The 23,999-nt window shown below is 40.0% G+C and overlaps 1 protein-coding gene across 1 annotated transcript; it reads right to left on the bottom strand.

Moving 5' to 3' along the window:
• Positions 1 to 745: 745 nt before the first annotated feature.
• Positions 746 to 9,718, bottom strand: LOC308133615 (retinoic acid receptor beta-like). Its single transcript, XM_080501075.1, has 7 exons — positions 9,475 to 9,718; positions 8,249 to 8,390; positions 4,016 to 4,182; positions 3,652 to 3,828; positions 2,272 to 2,476; positions 2,026 to 2,184; positions 746 to 1,140 (listed from the first exon to the last, which is right to left on the bottom strand). The coding sequence occupies exons 2-7, from the start codon at positions 8,358 to 8,360 to the stop codon at positions 980 to 982; spliced, it is 981 nt and encodes a 326-aa protein (XP_080357201.1). The 5' UTR covers positions 8,361 to 8,390; positions 9,475 to 9,718; the 3' UTR covers positions 746 to 979.
• Between the last annotated feature and the right edge of the window lie 14,281 nt (positions 9,719 to 23,999).

Here is a 23,999-nt window from a genome sequence, read left to right as displayed (position 1 = left end):
TGAAATGTCAAAAAAAACACCTTATATAACGGTTGTATTATGCATGTTTTTACAAAATCACCCTGACCGCACGGATTTGAGGGTAGTTTCTTATCTTTCTTTCTTTTGGGTCTCAGTATTTTGTCTGATAATCTCAAGAAATGTGTTAAAAATAAAAAAAAGCTCTTTAAAAATGTTACCCTTCGCTTGGTGGAGCCTCTTGCTGGACGGTTTCGGCTCACGAGCCTTATGATTGACACCCCTGGCTTAAGCAAAAAAAAAATTTTGGGGTGAAAAAAGAAAATCTGAATGGAATTGAGAATATTATATATTTCAAAATCACATTATATCGTAATTTTAACTACATAAAACAGCTTAAGTTGAATACAAGACACTGAGGAGGCCAGCGTTGAACACCCATTAACTCTTTATGTTCAAGGCTTTTCTTGGAAACATCTTTATTGATGTAAAACAAAAAGCAAGTTTCTTTTTTTCGGTCGACTCGGCTGTCCACCAGGTAACCAGCCGATACATACCTTCTATTATTTTTCATCTAAAGCACAGTTACATTAGTTTTTCTTTTTTTAATTGTTGTTCAACATTCAACTTTGTGAGAGAAGACTTCCAAATGTATTGAAAAATGTATAATTCCCTTTTCTTTATACACAAATGGATAAAAACAAATACAAGACATTGTCACAATATGTAAAAAAACCAAAACAACTATATAAAACTAATGCTAAAAGTGTTATTTGATGAGGTAAAAATGAATGTATGCGATATCTCATGCAGACATAAATACTATAAAGACGAGTTACAGTGAAAGAATCGCTGATTCTCAGTAGTTTTTAATGAAGTGGAACTTAAAACATTACTGCATCTGTCGTTATTCATCCGGCTTCAGCTTTGAACTGGACTGGACGAATAACTGAGGTAAGACACTAGTACGCCTCTGAGCGCTATGTAGTGAGTCTGGGAGGGAGGAGAAGGTTGGTTCAACTCATGTGCTGTGAGGCGGCGGCGGCGGCGGCGGCGGCGGCGGCGTGTGAACGAGCTGCTTCTGCTGCTCCTCCAGGTTCTGCAGATCCTCCAGCATCTCCTCGATGAGCGGCGGCATGGAGCCCGGGATCTCCATCTTCAGCGTCACCACGCGCTCCGCTCCTGTGGAGGCAAATACCCAGAGTCTGTTTCCACCATGTTCTGTGCAACACAAAGGTTAGCGTGCTTGAGAATAGAATAGAATAGAATATAATAGAATAGGCTCCATTACAGGAAATTGCTTTGTTTCAGCATCTCTAAAAGAAAAAGGGCTAATAATTTATCACTTTAGGCCATTAAAAATTTTTTTTAATGTCTTTTAACTATTGCAAAGTTACAGGCAGAGAATCATGGCCACTGAATGAAAAAAAAATGGAGGTGGAAAAAAAAGTATCTTAATGCACTTTGAGAAAAAGGCAAACATCAAAGTTGACTTTTTTTTTTTCACTGAGAAAAAAAAAGTCCAAAATGAATTTTATAGGGCAACTGAAAGAAAAAAAAGTAAGAAAAAACAATCCTCATGCACAAAAAAGTCAAAAATCGATGTCAAGATTCTAATTTTTTAAAAATACAAACAGGAGACTTCTGTCTTCTCTGGTCCATCCCTCATCATTATGATGCCATTAATCCCATTAAATCTGCTTATGGACATTTGATTTTAACAATAATAAATTTTATGAGCATCCGGGGATCCCTGCCTAAATTCTTCATAGTGGATGAACGTACCGTGAGGGAGACCTGATACCCGGAAGTTCTCATACTGATTCTACTGCACTGTGTCTGAATGGTGCTACTGTAGTGGTGTAAACAGACACCTAAGATGCAACAAACACATTTCCTGGGCCCCAAACTCACAGCCAACATAAAGAGTGCAACGCTCCAGTCAATAAAGCCGGAATCAGGAAACAATCAGTTCCTCATCTCACAAACAATAAAGCAGATGAGCAAGAAGCAGACACCGGTACGTCACACGCTTCTGTCACCGTTTTCACCTCCAGCCGTTCTCACCTTTGGCGCTGATGCTGCGCAGATCTGTGATCTTCATGAGGGCCTTGGGGAACATGAGCGGCATGCTGGGCCGCCGCCTGCGGGAGTAGATCTTCAGCGCCTCCAGCAGCGGCTCCTGCAGCACCTCCACTTTGGACGGCTCCTCCAGGTCCTGCCGGTCTGTCCGGGGCGCAGAAGAACAACAGAAGATGAAACATCCTCGGGTTCGCGTCGCTGCGACTCCGAACCCGAGCGCGGTTCCAGTACCTCCAGAGACCAGGCAGATGGCGCTGAGGAGCCCGCTCTCTGTGTCGTCCATCTCCAGCGGCAGCAGCTGCCCGGCAAACGTGAACACCTGATCCGTGAGCGGCCCGAAGCCGGCGTTGTGGATCTGAGTGCGGGTCAGGGTCAGTCCGTCAGAGAAGGTCATGGTGTCCTTGTCAGGAGTGTAGCGGGTACAAATCCTCAGGATCTGAGGCACGACAAGATACAAGTCACGACTTCACAGTAGTCACCTCAAGACGTCAAGAAATTATTCAGTAAGATATACCACGTTCCTCCCGGTAACCATCCCCTTCAATGAATGAATAATAAAACCAAAGTCAATTAGAGAATTGAAGATTGAAAACTGCGATAAGAAGTCTGATAAGAAACGGTCACGGTGCAGTTTATGTGACGCTTTCAAATGAAAACGGAAAACTAGCGTCTGTTTACGAGGCAAAGGAGTTCGGAGTCACTGAAAACATACTTTAAAAAACAAAAAAAACAAAACGCTAAGACTCAATCTCTGTTTAAACAGGGGGAAACGCACGCACACTTCATTGGCAGGAAATAGTTCTGCAACATATGTAAGAAGGTTTCATTCATAGAAATGTGCTGTTCACACTTGAATTTAACGTTCATTTGCAACAACATCATCTGGATGTTGTGTTGAGACACACTTTATTTCTTACAAACAACCTAGTGAACCAAAACAACAGTTTAAAGGAGCCTCCATGTGTCCAGCATATTGTTCTCTGCATGCAAACATTGGTGGTTTTATTACATTAAAAAAAAAACTGCACCCCCTAGTGGCTCAGAATAAAACTACATTGTTTTTAAAACAAGACTTATCTGAAACAAAAATGCTGTTTCTGAAGTGTGAGACACTCTATCAGCTCTAAATTCGCCAGAAATTCCACAACAAGGCATTTGGTACAAATATAGAATTTTCTGTATTTTTTTTTTTTTTAAAGGGAAATATGTGTCAACAGCTGCAATAATTTGCATGAGGGCTGACATGCAAACATTTTATTACTAAAGTCTAACATTTTAACTACCACTACATTTATTTTAGACATAAAATTGGTGTTTTACACCTATTATTATTTCTTCTATCTGATTATCAAGCAGCGGTGATTTATTCCGACGTGGGTAAAGCGACGGCAGTGAAAGGCAGATGAGGAACAAGAAGCAGAGTCTCTCTGCCAGCCTGGATTCCCGTTTGTCTTTCGGCACAAACATCCACTGACAACGCCGAGTCTCGACTTCCCGGAAGCGCGAGTCACAGAAGGAGCTTTGTGTGAATTACAAGAGAGTCACTGGGTGAAAATAAAGACGCCGAACGGCGGTCAGTCACAACAATACTCTGGAGACGGGGATAGATACCAGGATGTCCAGGCAGGCGGCTTTGAGCAGGGTGATCTGGTCGGCGATGGTCAGGCCGGTGAAGCCCGGCACGCGCTTGGCGAACTCCACCACCTTGATGATGCACTTGGTGGCGAGTTCGCTGAACTTGTCCCACAGCCCGAGGTCCAGCTGGATCCGGTGGTCCGAACTGGAGTTCTGTTTGGATGGGCAAGGGACACCTTTTGCTGAAAACAATGACGTCACTGGCCAATCTCTCCACCTTGAATAACCCGGCGACGCACCTCCACAACAACAACAACAACAATGGCGGACGACTTGCTCCAAGCCTTTTGAACATAAACTCTGTCCAGGAATAACTTTATGATCTGGCGGTGGGACTCACTGTGGTGTATTTGCCCAGCTGGCAGAGGGAAGGGAAGGTCTCCCTGTGAGCTCTGCAGATCTTCTCCACCACCAGGCCGAGCTCGGCCGTCAGCTCATACGTCTCCATGATGGTCATCTTCACCGCTTCCTTCTTCCCCTTCCTCTTGTTTCTGTCGTTTCTCACAGCTGTAGAGGAGAGAAGATCAATAAATGATTCAAGAGGTCTTAATGGATGATTTTGGACGTGGATATCATAATTTAGTTTTCAGGTTATGAAGGATAATTCTATTCTTTTTTTGTATTAAGACGATTATGTAGAACTACTGATTGGATATCTTTTACTGGAAACATATTCTTGTAATATCAGATTGTACCACAAGAGGGTAGAGTGAGTCACTCTTGCAATCTTCTTAAATTCATTTCGGGTGAATCGTGGGCGACAACTACGACGGCAGGTCTTCATCATGAAGTCATTCAGGTCCGTCACTGTGGCGAGTTTCCTCACTTTAGGGTTTTAGACCTGATTCTGCTTCTAATTCTCGTTCTGTAAAATATGTGTAAATTGAATAGTTCAACCAAAATGTGTTGTTGATACTTCTATACTTTAGGACATTATAGTTAGTATGAAGATACACCTTTGCAATCATTCAATCACTGACCGAAAACACTTTTTTCCCATTTCTAGATAAAAATTGGCTTTTCCCCCCCTTAAAAAATGGTCTTTATGACATTTCTTATCTTTTAATATGCATTATTAGACTATTTGATGTCAGTTTTTATTTAAAAAAAACAATAGAACAGTTTTCTTACATTTTCTCATTAGATCGTTTTGATTTGTTTAAGATAAAAAGCCTCAATCACACGATGGTTTACTGAAGGAAAAGTGGACAAACACTCTGGTGGTCAAGTGCTAATCAGAAATACTATGAGGAAAAAAAAACTAAACCCATGAAGAAATCCACCATTAACCAAACGCATGCATGTTAAATGGACAAAAGGATTGTGTCTGGTACGAATTAGCCTGAGCTGAACACAGTGTGGATTATTTGTCGTCCCGGAGGAGCGTGTGAAGCCGGCTGGCCCGGTCAGTGTCCAGGGAAAGGCCTTGGTGATGGGGTCCGCACGTTTCTGCAGCGTCCCACTGACTTGGCTCGGGCCGCCACCGACATGTCAGGGGAGGTCAGGATTACGCAACACGTCTCTGCCATCCTCCTCGTCCTCCTCCCTCACCACGCCCCACACCCAGCCGCCACTGTGTAAACACTCCGAGCACGATCACGTCCGTCTGCTCCATGTGATGCATTTATGTAACGAGTCTGAGCGCTGACGAGCAGCATCCAGCGGCATGTGGATGGGGCGGAGCCTTCACCGCTGCCTCACCGCCACAACCAGCACATTTCACAAAACACACACACAGAGTCTTGTATCTGGGTCACCCTACTGCAGGGAGGCAGGGAATTGAGCTGTGTGTCGTACAGCGGAGTTACATGGTATTTCACTCAAATCGACAAAGGCCGACTTCATTTTAGTTTGCTACAGAAATCAAAGGGATTGCTTCATTACCTCCATTCCTATTTCCTGTGGTAGAGGAAACATATTTCCTGTATGTAAAGTGGAATTCATGAATTGAAGAAAGTTTATGTTCGTTCTAGAGCTCATTGAAATATCAATAATTCTCGATTTTCTCCGTTTTTGCTCAGGGGTCACGTGCAGCCAGATTTCGTCTTTAGTGGAACGAGCCGCTAAAATAGTACCATAATAACCTTTAAATTTCAACTGTAAAGGTTGTCTGTGTTGTGTCGCAGAGCATACGCAATAAAAAATGTCTTGGTTTTCACAAAACCAAAGAATTACTACAGAAAACTACTAGAATCTCTTCATAAAGCCAGTTTTAATGAAACTTTCTGGTGGAAAATCCACTGAAATGTCCAGAGAAAAGCTCCTCCTATAGCTGTTATTGGATGTTTTTACATTATCACCTAAGAAAATGTTTCCAAGCTCCAGTATTACGACCAGGCTGAACATACAGTGCAGTTTATGAAAGAGACATGTTTCCTCCTCATATGAGGATGATTTATTGATGATTTTTGGCAAAACCGCAGCATTATAAAGGCCCTTAACTTTTCAATTGAGTTGCACTCACATACAATAATCTGACGGAGTTATAAGTGAAAGTACGATTTAAAGAAGCAGGTTGATAATGTGTAGATCAACAACCTAGAAATCTAGCAATTATCATCCTTTTTTTGTTGTTTTAGACGTTTCTAGTCATTTAAGCCAAGAGAGTCTTTTTGAAAACAAGACAAATAAAAACAAGATGAAAAAAAAAGATTATACTCGAGTCATTTTCTGAAACTAATAAGCCACATGTGTATCTAATAATAATACCACATCTGTACCCCAGTGTGTCACCCTACATGTCACCTAATGTGGTTAAACAGTACAATTAACTGATCCTGTAACATCGATGTTGTGTCTCTGTAACATTTGTTTCACACTACAAAGTAAATTGAGAACATTTTTCTTGGAGACGCATCAGGATTGAGATTTTAGAATGTGTTCGTGAAAAAGCACATCTCAAATATAGTGCAGGCGTTGTACTCATTTTGATCGATGGAGCACGCAAATATGCACCGAGGATGTTTTTAGTTTTTACCAGTAGCAAACGAGTAATTAAATAGTTTTGCCCATTTTAAACTTGATGAAACAAATAACATTTAAAGACTTATAACACTAAATAAATGTATTTTAAAATGTATTAAAGGCAGTGCATAATGTAAGAATAATTAAACATGACTGGATTTATTGGAAATATGTGTTTTGTAGTTTTTGTGCAGTTTGCTTCCCCAAAATAGATATATTGGACAGAATAGTCATTATATTCATTCTGTAAGATTAAATACACCCTAAACCATTAATATAATTGGAAAATTCAAAATGGCCAAAAGTGTTAAGTTATTAGCATCATTACTAATATGTTCAGTTCTTCTAGGAGCAAGATTTTGGGTGTTCTTTTAAAAACACACGCAGGTTTTTGGAGTCATTCGCTCTGGCCTTAATATCGTCTGTGAATCTTTTTGTCTCGATGTATTCAGCTCCAATAACCTCCACCAAAAGAAGCTGGGTCATCCTGCATACTGCCTGCGAGGCGAAGCTCGGGGCAAACGAACCACGGTGGCCTCGTTGTACTGAATAATAACTGGGACAGTGATGAGTCTCCAAATCTTCTGGAAATATTCCTGTATTGTGAAACTGAGGCGCCGTTGAAGGTCTTGTTTAGATGAACACATTTCTTGTCTTCTTGTCTTAATGAGCATAAACCTGCAATTAAAATCTTTTAAAAACAAGTGGTTGCGCTGCATTAACCACTACAGTGTGTCTGGTAAAATCACAAATAAATGTATACAATTACTGAACAGTGAAACTAGGTCTTAAAAGGGACATTATGTAAGATAATTCCTCTACTATACAGTGGGAGGCAGTGTTGAGTCAATTTAGTGTTAGTTATTTACCTGTTTCACCCTCTGAATTTTTATTTCAGACCTGACAGTTTGAGTCAAAATCTAAATATTCAAATCCCCTTTGCAAACTAATGTCACACAATATCAAACATACAAAAATATAAGTTACTAATCTTAATTTAACCATTCTGCATAGGTTTCTCTCCTATATCTTTATTAAAAATCATTCTCATCAGTCCATTCTACAAATCCAGCACGTACACTGATATATTGCCAAGCTCTGCTGCTCGTCCTGCAACTGCGTGGTTCTGTTAACACACGTACGACAGTTTAAAGGGAATTAAACACCCTGGACATGCTCTATTTGAGCATTAATGACAGAATGCATGCTTGACTGTGAGTGATGGCTGTCTTCTTGTATTTTCCTTCTATATCTCAGGGCTTTTAGCCCGTTTTATAAAGTTTTAGTGGATTTTTATTGTGTTTTTAATGGTTTCTTCATATGATGTAAAATGGATCTTATAGTGCTTTTAGTGGATGTAGAAATCGTACGACACTTCTAAATGTCGTTGTACTTGATTGAAAATAAATATATTCCACTTTTTCCTTATAGTATGTAATTTATTGCTAAGAAGCCTTGTAACAACATCATTTCGTCATGTTTTGGAATATAATTTCCATGTTCCTGAATCCCAGCAGGTGCATAAATGGTAAATGTCAAACGTGTCATTGTTACCGACGAGCGTCTGCACACCGCGCGGCAGACGCCGGACGTAGAATCGTACACTCACACTCTTTGGACATTCCTGCAGCGAAGCACCTCTGCAGCCGGCAGTACTGACAGCGGTTCCTGGTGATCTTGTTGATGATGCAGTTTCTGTCGCGGTGACACGTGTACACCATGTTTTTCTGAACGCTGCGCCGGAAGAAGCCCTGCGAGAGAGGAGACGTGAATAATTCAGTTCATCCAGTTACAAGGAAATAGAACGCTCACAAATGGATTGAAGCAAAAAACAAAACAAAAAACATTTTAACTTGCTTGAACAAATCTGTATGAAAGTATTCATTGCAATTATTCAAAGTGAAATCCCTTGTTTTAATGTGATTACAATAAAAGAAAGTGACAAATAATAACTTAAAAAACATGTAGAATACAGAAATAACTTGAAATTGTAACTTTAATGTATCTAGATATTGTTAAGATTGATGCACCATTTAAAAACAGCATGTTTGTGTATTTACATGAATAATTACAGACAATAATCATGCGGAAACCTTAAACAGTGTTAGAAAAATACATCTACTCGTGTTTATTGAAAAGCCTGTTGAGCAGATTGAAAATTATGAGCCTGGTATAAGAACAGAATTACTCAAACAAAAGTAACTTTAGGACCAAAAGGAAAGTTGCATTTCGATAAAAAGGAATCCAGTTATGGAACAATCTAGATAAGAACACAAACGATTCTAAAACAAACATTCCATTTTATAAAAGTGATTAAAACAAGGTGATTATTCAATCCAGAGGAGAATTAAAGTGTTTTGTTGTTTGTTTGTTTTTTTGTGAGTGGCTATGCAGGCCTCTCTGACTCTATTGTCATTTTGTTTGTTTGTTTATTTGCTTTTTCAACGTTCAATGGAAACAAAAATGACTATTTGAGATAAAGGGGCAGAGTAAATAAGCCAAGTCTTCTTTCTGCTCCCTTTCGTTCAAGAGTTAGAAGACTTTTGTTCTGCATTATATTGTAGCGAATTGTTTTATTCAAACATTGAAGTAAGTAAGTAAGTATGTAAGTAAATAAACACCCGATGATCAGCAGCAGTTACTTTTAAAGTCTTGGTTATCTTATGGGCCAAACTGAAACCCTTTGAGGCCGGTTTGATGCCCGCGAGCCACATGTGGTTAAAACCCCCCATCTTTTGAGCCGATCACTCAAGAACAAGAGCTCTTTGGATCTGAGGGCATCGCTGAACTATGTTTTTCTCCTGCGAGCCTCACAGAGGCGACCCTGTGTGTTACCTTGCAGCCCTCGCAGGCGCTGACTCCATAGTGGTAGCCCGAGGACTTGTCCTGGCACACAAAGCACGGCTTGTAAGTGCGTGGAGGCGGCGGCGGGGACGGCGGGCTGGCGAACAAGTCGTCGGAGCTGGAGCTGGAGCTGGAGCTCTGGCTTCCCACTGCTGCAGAGACACAATAAAGCACCGCGGAACATTAAAACAATCACCGACCGGATCAGATTATGATTCATGCGAAGGGATCTTGAGATGAGTCCGTCTAACGTCATCACTCCGCCCGTCGCCGTTGAGACAGATGGAGAATTGACCCACTTAGGTTGAATCTCTGCGTCGTTTGTCAAGCCGGAGCCATTTAACTGTCGAGTGGCGCAGCTTTTAAAACCAGGAGGACTTACTTCGTCATATGAGATCATAAACAGGAGGTCAAATCTGTTATGAGTCATGCTGTGGAATCTATTACTTGAGAAAAATAATTGGTAACCGGGGACAATTCGAGATGCTTTTCCTGATACTTGAACCCTTTTTATTAAACCGGGAGTGCTGTAGAATGAAACGAATGCAAGCCTACGTAATTTCCCAAACACTTTGAGAAGAAAAACAGCAATTTATAAAGACATGAAATGTAGTTATTGATGTAAATATTCAGTTTTTATCCAGCATTGATCAATAAAAGTAAATGAAACATGAGCCGTTGTGTCCAGTTCTATCAGGGCCCTTTTACGTCACAACATTTTGAAGCAAAAATTGACATACTTTTGTCACATTTTTGGAGTGTGTTTATAAACGATGCTTGGAGTTACTGAAAACGGAACTTTTGGAAAACACTCCGACTTCATCTCCGTGGAAACAAGGGGAAAACATCAACATAAATAAATGTCTAATTAAATCTGAATCTCTCGTAGATATGAATATAAATAGGTCTGTGTGGTTTCTAAACACAAGGAAAGCGACAACTCCTCCATCAAGATACAACCATCCATGCTTTATCAAGGTTCGACTGATGAAAAACAGGTTAGAGAGACAAAGGAAATCCAAACGCACCTGCAGGAAGAACATGCAAACTCTACACAGAAAGGCCCTGAAGCCTCAAACTGAAGATTAGACACAAATACAAACCACGACTCCGCCATGCAGCAGCGATAAAGATGATGCAATCATTAAAACACCATTACTAATCTGAAATATGGGCTACAGTCTCCAGTTTGTCTCTCTCATCTACGATATAAGAATATGGTGCATGCGCTCATTGCGCCCCCCCCCCCCCGCCATTATTTAAATTCACATTTGCCCTAAAAAGCTGTCATTTCAGATACAATGTCAAGAAGATGCACAATTTATGTCTTAAAAAGAAAATAAAAACAACACAGAGCATCTGTCAGTCCCCACAAAAAAAACCACTATCTCACTTGATCAACAGTAATACAAAGCTAAAAATAGCAGGAATTGAATTTTAAAAAACCACAACAAACCCAACTTGAAACAATTACATCATAACTTTTGCAAACCTGTGCACAACGAAAAACAGAGAAATACCAAAATGTGTAATTTTCTAAATGTCAATAACCCCAAAATGAAGCAGGAGGTTCACAGAAAGCCTCTATTAACTCTTCTGCTTTGTGTCAATCTACACTCATCTTACATTATCTCTGATAACTGAGGCCACAGCAGGGGCAGAACTCTCACTGGTTTACAAACACTGCAGGCTGCAGGTCAACAATTTAAAAACTGGACCCTCACAACAAGATGACCTGCATGTTCTCCCCGAGTCTGCATGCTTTTCTACCACTGCCAACATTTAAAGACAAGTATTCACATTTGCCTTCACATTTATTTCCATTAGTAATTTCCAGACAATTGAGCGCACCTGAATAAAAGCCGCATCCACCAAGTCTAAAAAGACGAAAAGAAACTCAGAGTTACGTGAGGCACCTGAACGCATCACCCATGCATTGGCACCATGAAGCTCATTGACCCCTAATAATCCATTAATTAGTCGCAGTGTGGGAAAAAAGTAGGGGCTTATAGTCTGGAAATTACGGTAAACACCTTTAACTGGATTTCATTGTGTTTTAAGTAATTACCAGGTTGTCATTTAGAACACATTTCAGTTTGAAGCTATGCTCAGTGTCCTTGCTAATCGTTAAGCTGGTGTCGCCACGCGAACAAACAGGAAAGCTGCGTTTACATCATCACCTTTTTTTCTCAATCTGATTGAATTCTTTCCGATCAGATTGTCCTGTTTACCTGAAAACAGAGAATAAAGCAATTGGAATGTTGCACCTGTTTATACGCGTCCAGATTTAGTGGACCAATCCCATAATGCTTTGCTGTGAGAATCCTGCTCAACTATTTTGAAGCTCTTGTTAATACTGTTGAAAAGAATTGTTGTTTCCTGCTGCGACAAGTCTTGTTTTTCTCCCGCCATCGGGTCGGTGTCTACACACCACAGAAAAAATGAGCAATTTGCCTTAAAATGAGGGATGGTGTCTCGATAAAGTTGAAAAATTCTGTTTTGTTTTTGGACTAAAAGATATTTGAGAGCCTGTGCATCTTTACTTTAAGTAAAGACGAATCATAGTTTAAGCTCTCGCATATCATGTCTGTACTTTTGCCACTTTTTCCTCTTATATCACGCCCTTAAGTCACTTAAGTTAAGGTCTTTTAAGAATCGCCAATAAAAACAACCTTCTTGTCAGATCCTGTACTACCGGACTTGAGTTTTTGGGAGACAGATGAGGTGTCTTATCCCTTTATGGTCTTGTGACATTAAGAAATGTGTATGCTGCCTTTATACTCTCGTGTTTTTCATGTACTACTTCATTTTTTTTGTTTCTTGTCTGACCTGGGAGGACCGAGTGGAAAAAAAAAAAAGGCCCAGCCTCCCGCCGTCACCTCCGCCGCTCCACGCCAGGATGGGAAAAACCAAGAGCGCCGTTTTTCAAAAGGGGACCAAGAACGAGAAAAATGGCTCATCTCCATCCCCTTGAACCCGCGGCCTCTGGCTGAACCTGGAAACGGCGGGTCAGATGAGGACACCCCAGTCAGGTCTACACCCCCCCCACCCCCCCACCCCCCACACAACACAAAACAATGGCGGAGCATGCCACGAGCCCTGCTGACTGATGAGAGGCAGAAAGAGTGTGTGTGTGTGTGTGTGTGGTGTCGAGGCTGCGCAAAGTGATTAGGTCGGGGGCAGGGAGGGGAAAAAACGGCTGCCTCCATCCCCAATTTGGGTGGTATTGTTTGGCATGAGGCATTGTGCGGGTCAAACGTTCACTCAGCCCCGGAGTTCGGAGGGCGACGGCGATTTTGAAGGCTCGGATCATTTTTAAAGGTAACTTATGTGGCTCTGTTTTACAGTAAAGAAAGACCTGCATGAATAACCGGCTGAATAGAAGCACAAAGGCTCAGTTTGCCTTTGAAACGCTTCTGTGAACCGAGTGGCATATGCAACATCTGAGTGCTTGCTGGTATGAACAGCGGGGGGTTTGCATGTTCTCCCTCAGCCTGCATGACTTCAGAAATAAAGAAGACGGACCAACGGATTAAGAGTCGCAAGTTGGAATTTCTTTTTGGTGAAATGGCATCACTCTGTTGCCTCTTTCAACCATAATGCTGCAGATGTTTACACACATTTTAGGCTGGGCACGCTGATCTTTCAGCTAAAAGTGAATAAACAACCAAAAATAACATTTAAAGCTTTTCAAAATTGTACAAATAATAGATTTGGGACACAAACTAAGGTAAACTTGCTATGTTATTCATCTGCTTTTCTCTTGTAATGTCGTATTATCCAACGGCTTTTTGAATATTTAAGATTAAGCCATTTCAGATACAGATTATCCAGAAACCAATGCACATTATTCAACATTATCTACGATCTATTATTGTTACAGTCTGATTTCAGGGAGACTGTAACGTCATACTTTTAAATATATTAACTAATCTAAAGAGAAACACGACATCCTTGAAGCTAATAATGAGAGTATAAAAGGTTTTTATTTGTAAAAGCGAAAAAGTTCCTTCTGCATTCTTTAAGTGTTTTTCTATCACTTGTGGTTTTAATGCTTTAAATATGTGATTTATTCATAAATAAGGCTTTCATTGCATATGAATTATACATAGAAATTCACTGAACATGTACATTTAATGTCTGCTCAGGCTTAGAGAACATATATTGTCCATCAAGAGATTAAACGTGCTGCAGATTATGTACCAAAGTAATCAAAAAAACTGTCTGATCTTGTGGAAATTAATGTATTATTCTTTTTGCTGCACTGTTTTGAACCCAAAGTACTTAGAATGGGTCGTTGCTGAAACACATTTGCAAAACTGAAACTCAAATGTCTTTCCTGCTTTATAAGGAAATCACAAGAAAATTCAACAAAATACTGCAGTTAAAGGAAATGTCCAGATTTCAAAGGTCAATATAAATTAACTTTTGGACAGAATTGAACTTAAATGGAAAGATTCCACCTTAACAATGACCTCAATATGAAAAGAAAGCAATGTTTTTCTGTCAAATAAACCAGAATCTTTTTTTTTTTTTTTACTATTTTTGCAAATAAGTGCCCTTTCTCTGGATAACTTGTTACTTGCACTACTTTGTTTAAATCTTATAGATTTGTTTTCTTCTTATTTTTTTTCCACAGTAAACATCATTTTGGGTAATGCAAGAATTTTAATTTTTTTTTGCCAAACATGATAAATCCATCATCTATCATCGATTGATTTTTGTTTACTAAATTTCAGAAGAAAGAGGAAGAAATGTTCAAGGAAAAGAGTATAAACAGTAAAACTATTAAAAATAAAGAAAGCTTAAGTCTTGCTATTCTGTATGGAGAGGTCAAAGCTGTGGTGTAAACCATAGCTGGCCCTTTTAAAAGAGTATTATTGGCTACTTCGTGTATGTATTTGCAGCTATGTAAACAAAGTCTATTGTGCAGATATATTTGTTGCGCAGAACTTTCTCATGTTGGGACTCTGTATTATTCCTGTGCTCTCCTGGCGCTTTCACTGAGGCACTTTTAGCAGCACTGACAGCAGTCTGGCTCTCTCCTAACCTCCTGAGCTGGTGACCGTCCGATGAACCCGCTGTGACCCCAAACTGACCGGGCCTGTTCTGCCCAGGCCCAAACACAGAACACCTCGTGGACATGAGCTGCTCCATCCTCAAACTGCCGCTCTGCTTCACAATATAACCTTTATCTATGGGGGGAAGAGAAGCTTTGACACGAGGATATGGAGAGCATGGCTGCAAAAGAAAGCAACACTTCACATTACAGTCAGTCATTTTAGCAAATTCAGTGGAGCAAACTTTTAGCGTGCGCATGTATAATGTTCTTAATATTAAATTTGCATGAAGATCCAATTATGTAAACACTTACAGCCATACTGCAGCACGCGACGAATTCTGCGACACACAGACTCACGGTTTAAAATATTGCTGGATACAAGCACTTACATGCAGTTGCGTGTTATTTATATGTGCATAAAACACGTTGCAAGTCATTACAGTGGATGGAACATAAAACTACACACTATACATTATGCATTACAATCCATACATTGATTTCCCGTTTCACTCATTTCACAAGCAGTGAAAACCGTCACGCCTTTTGTCAGCTATTCATCAGTTTTTACGACTTCAGAATGATTTTCTCTTACATGTCTGGATCCATGTTGAAAAGCTTTTCTGGTTTAAACTGTTCATGCAGTGTGTGTTGCTCCTATAAACTTTTCACACATGTGTTGTGCAATCATAAGCATTTTATCTGTATGAATTGCAGCTAAATAATTTCCAGGCTGAATGTGGGTGGGTATTCATTTTGGAATTGACAAGGTCTGTGAAGGATGAAAAAAAAAAAAAAAAAAAGAGGCACGCATCCGACTCAACATAATTCCTTCATATTGAGAAAATACACAGGAGCTAACTTTTTTTTTTTTTATGGATTATTTTCGTGTACACCTTCAGTTTCGACCTACATTGTGAGAATCGACGCTCCTGCCAATCCGTCTCGATCAGCTCGGGGAAGAAAGCTGCCAGGTCCTGCTCCTGGTCTGGTTCCTGCTCCTGCAGCAGGCATGCGGGGCTGGAGGTGTTGTAGAAGTCCACGATTTCTCCGGGACAGAAAACTTGGAATTCCATAAAGTCAAACATGATCGACACAGTCCCGCCTGCAGTCGTGCGTAACAACGAGAAAATGGAGAAAAACAAAACAAAACAAAAACGGTGATTCCTGTCGTGCAGTTTTCCTCCAAACTTGATGCAAAATAGTGTTTTATGGCTGAAGCATGCCTGTGTTGCACTCGGAGGGGCGTGTGCACGCAGGGGCAGACCTATATTTCCCGCAGACGATCATAAAGATCGTGCGCATGTTTGACGCGCGCTCGGTGGACTGACTGCGGTCCTCCGGAGCGCGTAAGAAAAAAAAGAAAACCAAACGCGTCCAGGTCTTGTTGCGGGGCTGCTTTGCATAACAAAGTTTGTGTGCGGGACTTCTCTCTCTTCTCTTATCGGCTCTTTATTGACGGATGTCTCAACTCAACCTGCTCCGCACGGGCTGCGAGAGGAGCGATGGTGTTACCTAATGTATGCGGCTGAACTCTCCGTGAACCTCCGCGGCTGCTGCCCTTCACATGACCCGTCCGCCGTCTGACATCACCAGCAGCGGCGCACGAGCGCGTCCATCGTTTCTACTCCTCGCGGGGAGGAAAGTAACGCAGAAATAACTTTTCAAAACATAAAATATATCTCTAGATTTATTGCAAATATTTGATTTGAAGGACTTCTACGTTTCGTCCGTGTGTGTGAATGCTAATGCTTTATTCGTGTTGCACCAAAAAATATGAAACCCTCTACATAAAACAAAAAATAAAATAAAATAAAATATAATACATTTAAATTAAATTAAATTAAATTAAATTAAATTAAATTAAATTAAATTAAATTAAATTAAATTAAATTAAATTAAATTAAATTAAATTAAATTAAATTAAATTAAATTAAATTAAATTAAATTGCATTACATTACATTAAATCCGTAAAGTCAGTTATTGGAAGCACGTCCCCTCACGTTGCGCTGAGGCTGATAAGGTATTTTGGCCTGTGGATGTGCTGAGGGCTGGCTGTGATCATACATGTAACGTTTCAGGCTGAGTGGAACATGTACACACTGGTTATGCAGCACTTTTTGTCCATCCACCAGGTGGCGCTCTCGTTGTGAATGTATATTGATATGTGGAATTTATCAGAGAAGGACTGTGATCACACATGTAAAGTTTCAGGCCCATTTAAGCATGTAGAGCAGAGTTATTCATCACTTTCTGTATCATGGTGAACCATCACATTCTGAGCAGACAGTCATGGCCATGGCCAATGACCTTTAATAACCTTTTCATCAGAAAGGCCTGTTGTATATACAGACCAATTTTCAGGTCTCTCAGGCTTAACCCTTGTTTAAAAAATTGTATGGTTTCTGCTGTCATGAAGACGATAAGCAGATGAGCACCATGCAGGTGAAGGAGGAGGGTCCTTCACCTGATGAGCGTTATCTTTTGAAATAAATCAAAATGTCTACTGGGCTCTTATTGATATCATGTTGGTCTGAAAAGAACAATTCAGCTGCCTGTTACTAGGAAATAAATTATGACTATGCCCCTTTTGACCTTTCAATAATTAAAAAAAACAAAAAAAAAACAAATATAACATATTACAAGTTGCATTTACTGTACAGTATCACTGATTCCATTTAATGTCAAAATACAGAAAAAGAAACAAAATAATCCTGCAGTCGCCATGCTCTCCGTTACCATGGCAACATCAACCCAAGTAGGCTCACTAATGACTTCATAGCCTTTCATTCCAATTGGAAGAACCATACAAGACTGCCTGAACGAGCTCCAACAGTTGAAATCATTCCAGATTGTCAACAGATTTTTTTAAAGGAGCTACTGATAAACCCACAATTTCAATTACAACAATTATTTACCAGACAACGTCATTGTCCAGTGAAAGAAAGAGAAAGAGAAAAAGAAAGAAAGAGAAAGAGAAAGAAAAGAGAAGCAGGAGAGAGAGAGGGAGGCGAGAGAGGCTAAGGAGAGAGAGAAAGAGGAGAGGCAGGGGAGAGCGAGGATGGCGAGGTAAGAGAGAGAGTGGAAGGGGATATAGAGGATGGCAAGAGAGAGAGAGAGGACAGAGAGGAGGAGGTGAGGCAGATGAGAGAGAGGAAGGAGTTGCATGAGAGAAAGAGGATGCAGAGGCAGGAGAAAGAAAGAACAGACAGGTACAACAAAAATATTTTCAAGAGGCGCGAGAGAGAGAGTAAAGAAATGGAGGCCAAAGCCAGAATGGAGGAAGAGAGGAAAGAGAGAGAGGGGAAGGAGAAATTGAGTATGGATAGAGAGAGAAAGACTACAGAGAAGGAGATGCAGGAGAGAGAGGGCGGAAGGTGAGGCAGGAGACAGAGAGAAGAAGAGATTGAGGAAGGACAGAGAGAAGCAGGAGATGGTGAGGCAGGAGAGAGAAGCAGAAGGAGGAGGAGGAGGAGGAGAGGCAAGCAAAAGAGCAGAAGGAGAGGAAGGAGAGAGAGCAGAAAGAGGTTTGAGAGAGAGAGGCAGGAGAGATTGAGGAAGGGCAGAGAGAAGCAGGACGAGAACGAAAAAACTGTATTGTGAGTGTAGAAGCACCTGAAGCAAATGCAGAAATTAAAACAGGGTTAAAACTCTCTCTCTCTCTCTCTATATATATATTTTTTTTTTTTTTTTTTTTTCCCTGGTTCTTCCGTCTGATTTGACTAAAGGTCATCAAAGCGGAGCAGAGAGCACTGATGCCTACCGTATTGGCACTTCGTGACTGAAACCATGTGGCCTTTTTCCCAAATCAATAGCGTTTAGGCTCCGTTTCTCTTCATCCACGTCCACCTCAATTCTTGATCCTTGACTCTAAGTGAGAAATATTCGCTCTCCTGACAATCCATAATTAAATCTTCCTCAAGAGACGAAGTAGGTCAGCTGCACGACGAGTTGGTGGGTGAGGGGAAGGAAATGTGCCTTTCTTTTAAATGAATGGAAGTTATTTACAACTGCAACTGACTTGGTCACGAACTTAAAGAGAGCGAGAGAACGAGAGAGAAAAACCAACATATTGTGGGGAATATTTTTTGCGCCGTACGCTAAAAGGAATGTGTCACACAATTAAGAATGCCGCAGCTTCTTTTCTTTGAAAATGTAACTATACACTTGATCTCTTTCAATGCCACTGCTAACCCCATTGAGGCGGAGAGGCAGCACAGCTCCAATGTTAAAGGAGGCTAATTACTCCCAGTATCTCCCACACTCCAGGGAGGCCAGGTCATGTAGAGGACAGGCATGTGAAACATTCCTGCAGCCCGCCGCCGCCGCCGCCACTGGTGGAGCGGACCTCCCTCTTAGTTGTGTCCTCCTTTCTCTCCCTCTCTTCATCCGTCCACCTTCAGCTCCTCATCTTCAGCCTTTGTCGCATTTAGCACCGAGCTCATTTATTTTCTATTTGCACTGGAGCAGTTTGCATAGAATTGATGGGAAAAGGGATGTTCCTGTACATTTTTTTTTTTGTTAAAATGGCTTTTAGTGAATTAAAAAAACAACAAAAAAAAACATACACAACACAACATACACTATATCTACTATAGTGTCACTTTCACACAAAAGAGGAAAAAGTTGACATGACAGTACTAAGTATAGAAAGAGTAGCACATCATATAATTGCAAATAAAAATTAAAAATCAAATAGATTAGAATAGCAATAAAACAATAAGACAAATTACAAATATGATCATTCTTTTTTTTTTTTTAAGATGGCAAGATCAATAGCCTCCTTCATGTGTTTGTACAATCTTCCAATTTCAGTCAGTGAGACTCATCAGGCAAGAACAACATTACTGAATCCAAAATATCAACTAATTACCTCCAACTATACATCAACTCCACCAACCCAATACTCCTATTCCATAGTTCAGGTTCTGATGGTGCTTCCATGTTCTTCCAGCACGGTGTGATCATTCTCGCATGGTGGACATCAAAGTCAATCATTCTCATTTGCTTCCAAGTTCTTATAAAATATCCTTGTGTTATATTAAAAGTGTACAAACACTTGGGTTTAAATAAATATTATTTCAAAGGTGAATTGTAAGGAAATTCAACAGAACTCAATGAACTGGCCTCGTCTGCATTTAGGCCTCGATTACACAACAATGATTTAAAGTCAAAACGGAAAACTTTCTTCGTGTTTTTGGGGTCTGGTTACGTGACAACGGCGCTCAAACATTCTTACTCCGTCTCGACGAAAACGGGTAAAATGTGTAAGTTGCCCATGCTGAAGACAGTAATGCAGGTGACACCTTTTGAAGTGAAGTCGCATCGGTTTTGTGACGTCCTTTTGGATTTACATTGTCGAAACCCTGAAAACAATGTAGTGAGCAATCCAGGCCATGAGCTGGTGCTGTTGGTTGTTTTTTGTGAAATGTTTCAAAGTGGATGGGATTTGGATGAAAATGATACATTTTAACTTGTACTGACACTTTATTGTTGGCAGCGAATGGCAGGTACATTAAAACATTTTATTTGAAGCTTTCAGCTTTTTCTTCAGTTGGATTCAGGATTATTTTTTAACAATACGGAAGACCTTTTCTGAAAAAAAAAAAATCACAAAAGACTGAAAAAACTTCAGAAAAAAATCAAACAATTTATAATTTGTAATTTTTTTTTTATTGTTGGTAGCGAGCAGCAGCCACACACAAAATTTCATTTGAAAATGTAAACTTTTTCTTCCTGTTCTTGTGCTGTATTGATCAGCAATATTAGTTAATAAATAATTAATATTATTTATTTAATATTAATTACTTATTTTATTTATGTTGAACTGGCCCACAAAAAGGACATCAAAATGGGTGAAAATGTAGGAAATAGTGTGTTATGTCGTTTGCAAATGATTTGGCAAACCGTTTTCGCAAAAATAAATAAATAAATGAATAAAAACTGCAAAAAAAACCCAAAACTTGCCAGTCAAAGTGGATGGGAGTTTTAATGAAAAACACAAGATGGAGGCGATAATAGTGAGACACAAAATTACACTTGGAATTTTTCTAGTTCCGATCTATCTGAAAACACACTTTGAATTGGTGGCAGATTTCAGTCAGTTCCACTTTCCCCGCTCGTTTCCCACAAACTACACAAGAACTGTTTCATGTGTCCAAAGCATTCAGTCCAAATATGGCGTCTCACCAAATGGTGAGTGGCTTCAAATGACCCTCATCAAGTTCTCAGCCTTCCTTTTGCCTCTTTACAACCAGTTGTAAACCTTCACTCAGAGGTTATGGCACCACAGAGGGGTTATTTATTAGTGCAATACATCTCTTTATTTTCACTGTCACTTGGAATGACGGGGGACCGAACAGGTTTAAAATGACTCTGTGTTGTAAAAAAAAAAAAAAAAACCCTCTTTGAAGTTGGATTTGATTTTCACAAGGTTCGAAATGCAAAAAGTGTTGGGGCTGATTGAAGATTACCCTTCATCTTCTGTAATAAGAGCATCTGAGGAATGAGAGGAAATCAGGCAATGACAATGAATCTGAAATTATTTTCCTATAAAGTCCAGGGTGAGAATTTGGGCAGTTTTGTTGGCTCTGCGCAATGGAAATGAATGTTTTAAAAGAGCAGAATGTTATTGTTGCATGTTTTTAAAACAATTGTTTACATGCAATATGCAGAGTCACTTTCATTTGTGCGAGCGTCAAGGGTGTGTAGGACGTACTGGAATTCCTTTAAAGAAATGTCAAAATACAGTTTTGCAAACAAATGTGTTTCTGAAGACCTAAATGTAGTTGAAAAGCTTAAAAACTTTGTAAACACATCAGATCTGTCAAACCATTTTATTATATTAGTGGGAAATACACAAGTGAATCAACAGTGCCACCAAGAAATGTTTGAAGATCAAAGCCCCATGGATGAAACACAACAAGACACACAAAAAAAGTCTGTAAAAGACCACAGAGACAAAAAAAAAAAAGAACAGGAAATAAAAAGGGAAAAAGGGAAAAAGAAAAAAGAAAGAAAAGGGAAAAAAGAAGGAAAAATATTTTAAAAATGAAAAAGGGGAAAAAAAGGAGAGGATTAAAAAAACCCATCGAGACACTTTAATCAAAGCTGGGGCTGTGGATGGAGTCGACACTCAGCCTACTAATAATCATCAATCCTGAGAAAAGGACTGTAAAGGACAGGCTGAAGGACAGTGATAGCGACTCGTATTAAGACCTCACTTTGCTTGGGCCGAGTCCCAAACGTCATCACCTGCAATTCACTAAAAGATATTTTGTGCACTCCTGCATTGCTCCAAATTTTCAACAAACTACGATAGTTTCCTTTGTCATTATAAGGGGTGAGCGAGATTATAGAAGAAAATATCTAAGAACTTGCTGATACAGAATACTGATGCAAAATGAAAATGTAATGAACATTCTTTGAATCACTTAATAATTAAAAAGTTTAATCTCCACTAATTTCTATTGTTTGTTGTGATTTCTTCTCCAAAATAAAAGGGGAAAAAAATAATAATAATCACAGACCCTCAGAACAGAGCTCCAGAGCTCTCCTCCTGCTGCAGATCCCTGAAGCTCTCTGGCGCCCCCCACCGGACGACCACCCTCAAACCTGGAAACCACTGCATTAAATGCTACTCATTATACCTTATTATTATTATTTTTTCGTTATTATCAATATTATGGTCAAGCACATGTTTGACATCTATTATGTGAGTTTGAGGGTGAGTGAACTTCTTCACAGAACTACTTTGTAGTTTCAGGGGAAAGTAAGAACGGTGGAAGAGGCGACTCGACTTTGAAGAAAGTGATTCGCGCCCAGGTCAAAAAAATCCAGAGGAGACTCAGAGATTAGGGTTTGGTCCAGGCAGTGCCATCTCTCGCTTCTTCTCCTGCCTCTTTTCTTGGCGGGATCGTCCAGGTTCGGTCCAAGTTTGTCGTTGTCATCTTGTTCCTCAGCATCGTGACCAGCTGCAGAAGAATTACGAGTAACGTTTGTCTGATGGGTTTGTGGATCCGAGAGGTCGGCAGCCGTCTGAATCTTCATCCTCACAGTGGTAATCTGCTTTAATTTGAGGTCTGCTCAAAAAACAGAAAAGCACTATTGGACTGCCAGAACGAACGTCGGTACGTTGACAAAGCAAGGCATTAAGCAGTAGTAGTTGGAGAACTGGACGGTTGCTCCAATGGCAAAAACAAGTACAAACTCTGAGCTTCACTGTTTTAGCAGGAACCCTCGTTCCCACCTTCATCCCCTGCATTTCTGGAGGTTTGCGATGGGATGTTGGCCAGGAAAGCATTGGGGTGAAGGTTGCACTGCTGTAAAATATGAAATCAGCGAAACCATTGCTTTACGTTTCTACAGCTGAGAACCTTCATATCCAAAACCCACAGATCTTTAACCTTGCCCCGTGTTGCCTCTGTAAGAGAAATGTGGGTTAAATTCCACTCTAAGTGGGGTCTAACTGGCTTTTACAGAATAAACATGGATGGCTCACAATCCTATTTAGAGAGTAAAAGACCAGCATGGTGTGAAAATCTAAATAATAAAATCCAAGTACAGGAATGGTGGAAAACTCACTATAACGCTCAAACACAATCCACATATATATACATTTTAAATTGATTTAATAATAAAGGCTAATGAGGACATACATAACACCAACATTACTAAACAAATTCAATCCAAATATCACTGATATTTGCACTAATTGTGGAGTGAAGGGCACTTTATTTCACTGCCTATGAGACTCTGCCCTTTCATCCAGATCTTCAGGAAGGTCTTGGGCAACCTTTTATACAGTATGTCACACCTGAAAAGCCATCACTGCTATGAAAAGCTACCAGCCAGACCGAGGTGCTAAATGGGACAAAGGCTGAAGATGAGGAGCTGAAGGTGCCCGGAACTGTTAATTCTTGGAATCTTTCACAAAAGCTGTAAACTAAGCAAAGCTAATAAGAGAATGATCGTGTATTGTGTGGTGCAAGTAAAACTTACAATAGCCAAAGCTTGGAAATCTCCCGATAAGGGTGATAAATGTGGCTGTCTGGCTTATCAAGCAAAAGTAAATATTCCACTTTCACTGTAATCTGAAGAACATTTTTTTTTTTGTGGTCCTTTTTAGAAGGTAAAGAAGCCTGGAGGGCTCTAGAGCCTTTAGTGTGTAAAGATTTGTGTCCTTTCTTTGTATTTGTCTCTTATTTATATATTTTCTGTACATAATCAAGTTTTTGTGTCTCTGGGGTCAGACCAGCCAAATGCCTTGTAATTTAAATTCCTAAGCAAAAAGCACTATCGTACAGTTTGCATGAGTTTGGATACTGTTGAAAAAAAAGTTTAAGGGGTGGGTGGGCCCACTCGCAGAAATATTATATCTATATTCAGACTTTTTCTCCCCTTTTTTAAAGTGTATAAACAGAATTCCATTACCTTCATGGCAGAGAAATGGTATCT

This window comes from Blennius ocellaris (genome assembly GCF_963422515.1).
Source record: "Blennius ocellaris genome assembly, chromosome: 8".
Lineage (NCBI taxonomy): Eukaryota > Metazoa > Chordata > Actinopteri > Blenniiformes > Blenniidae > Blennius > Blennius ocellaris.
Note: the sequence above shows the minus strand (reverse complement) of the source record. Positions and strands in the feature narration are given on the sequence as shown.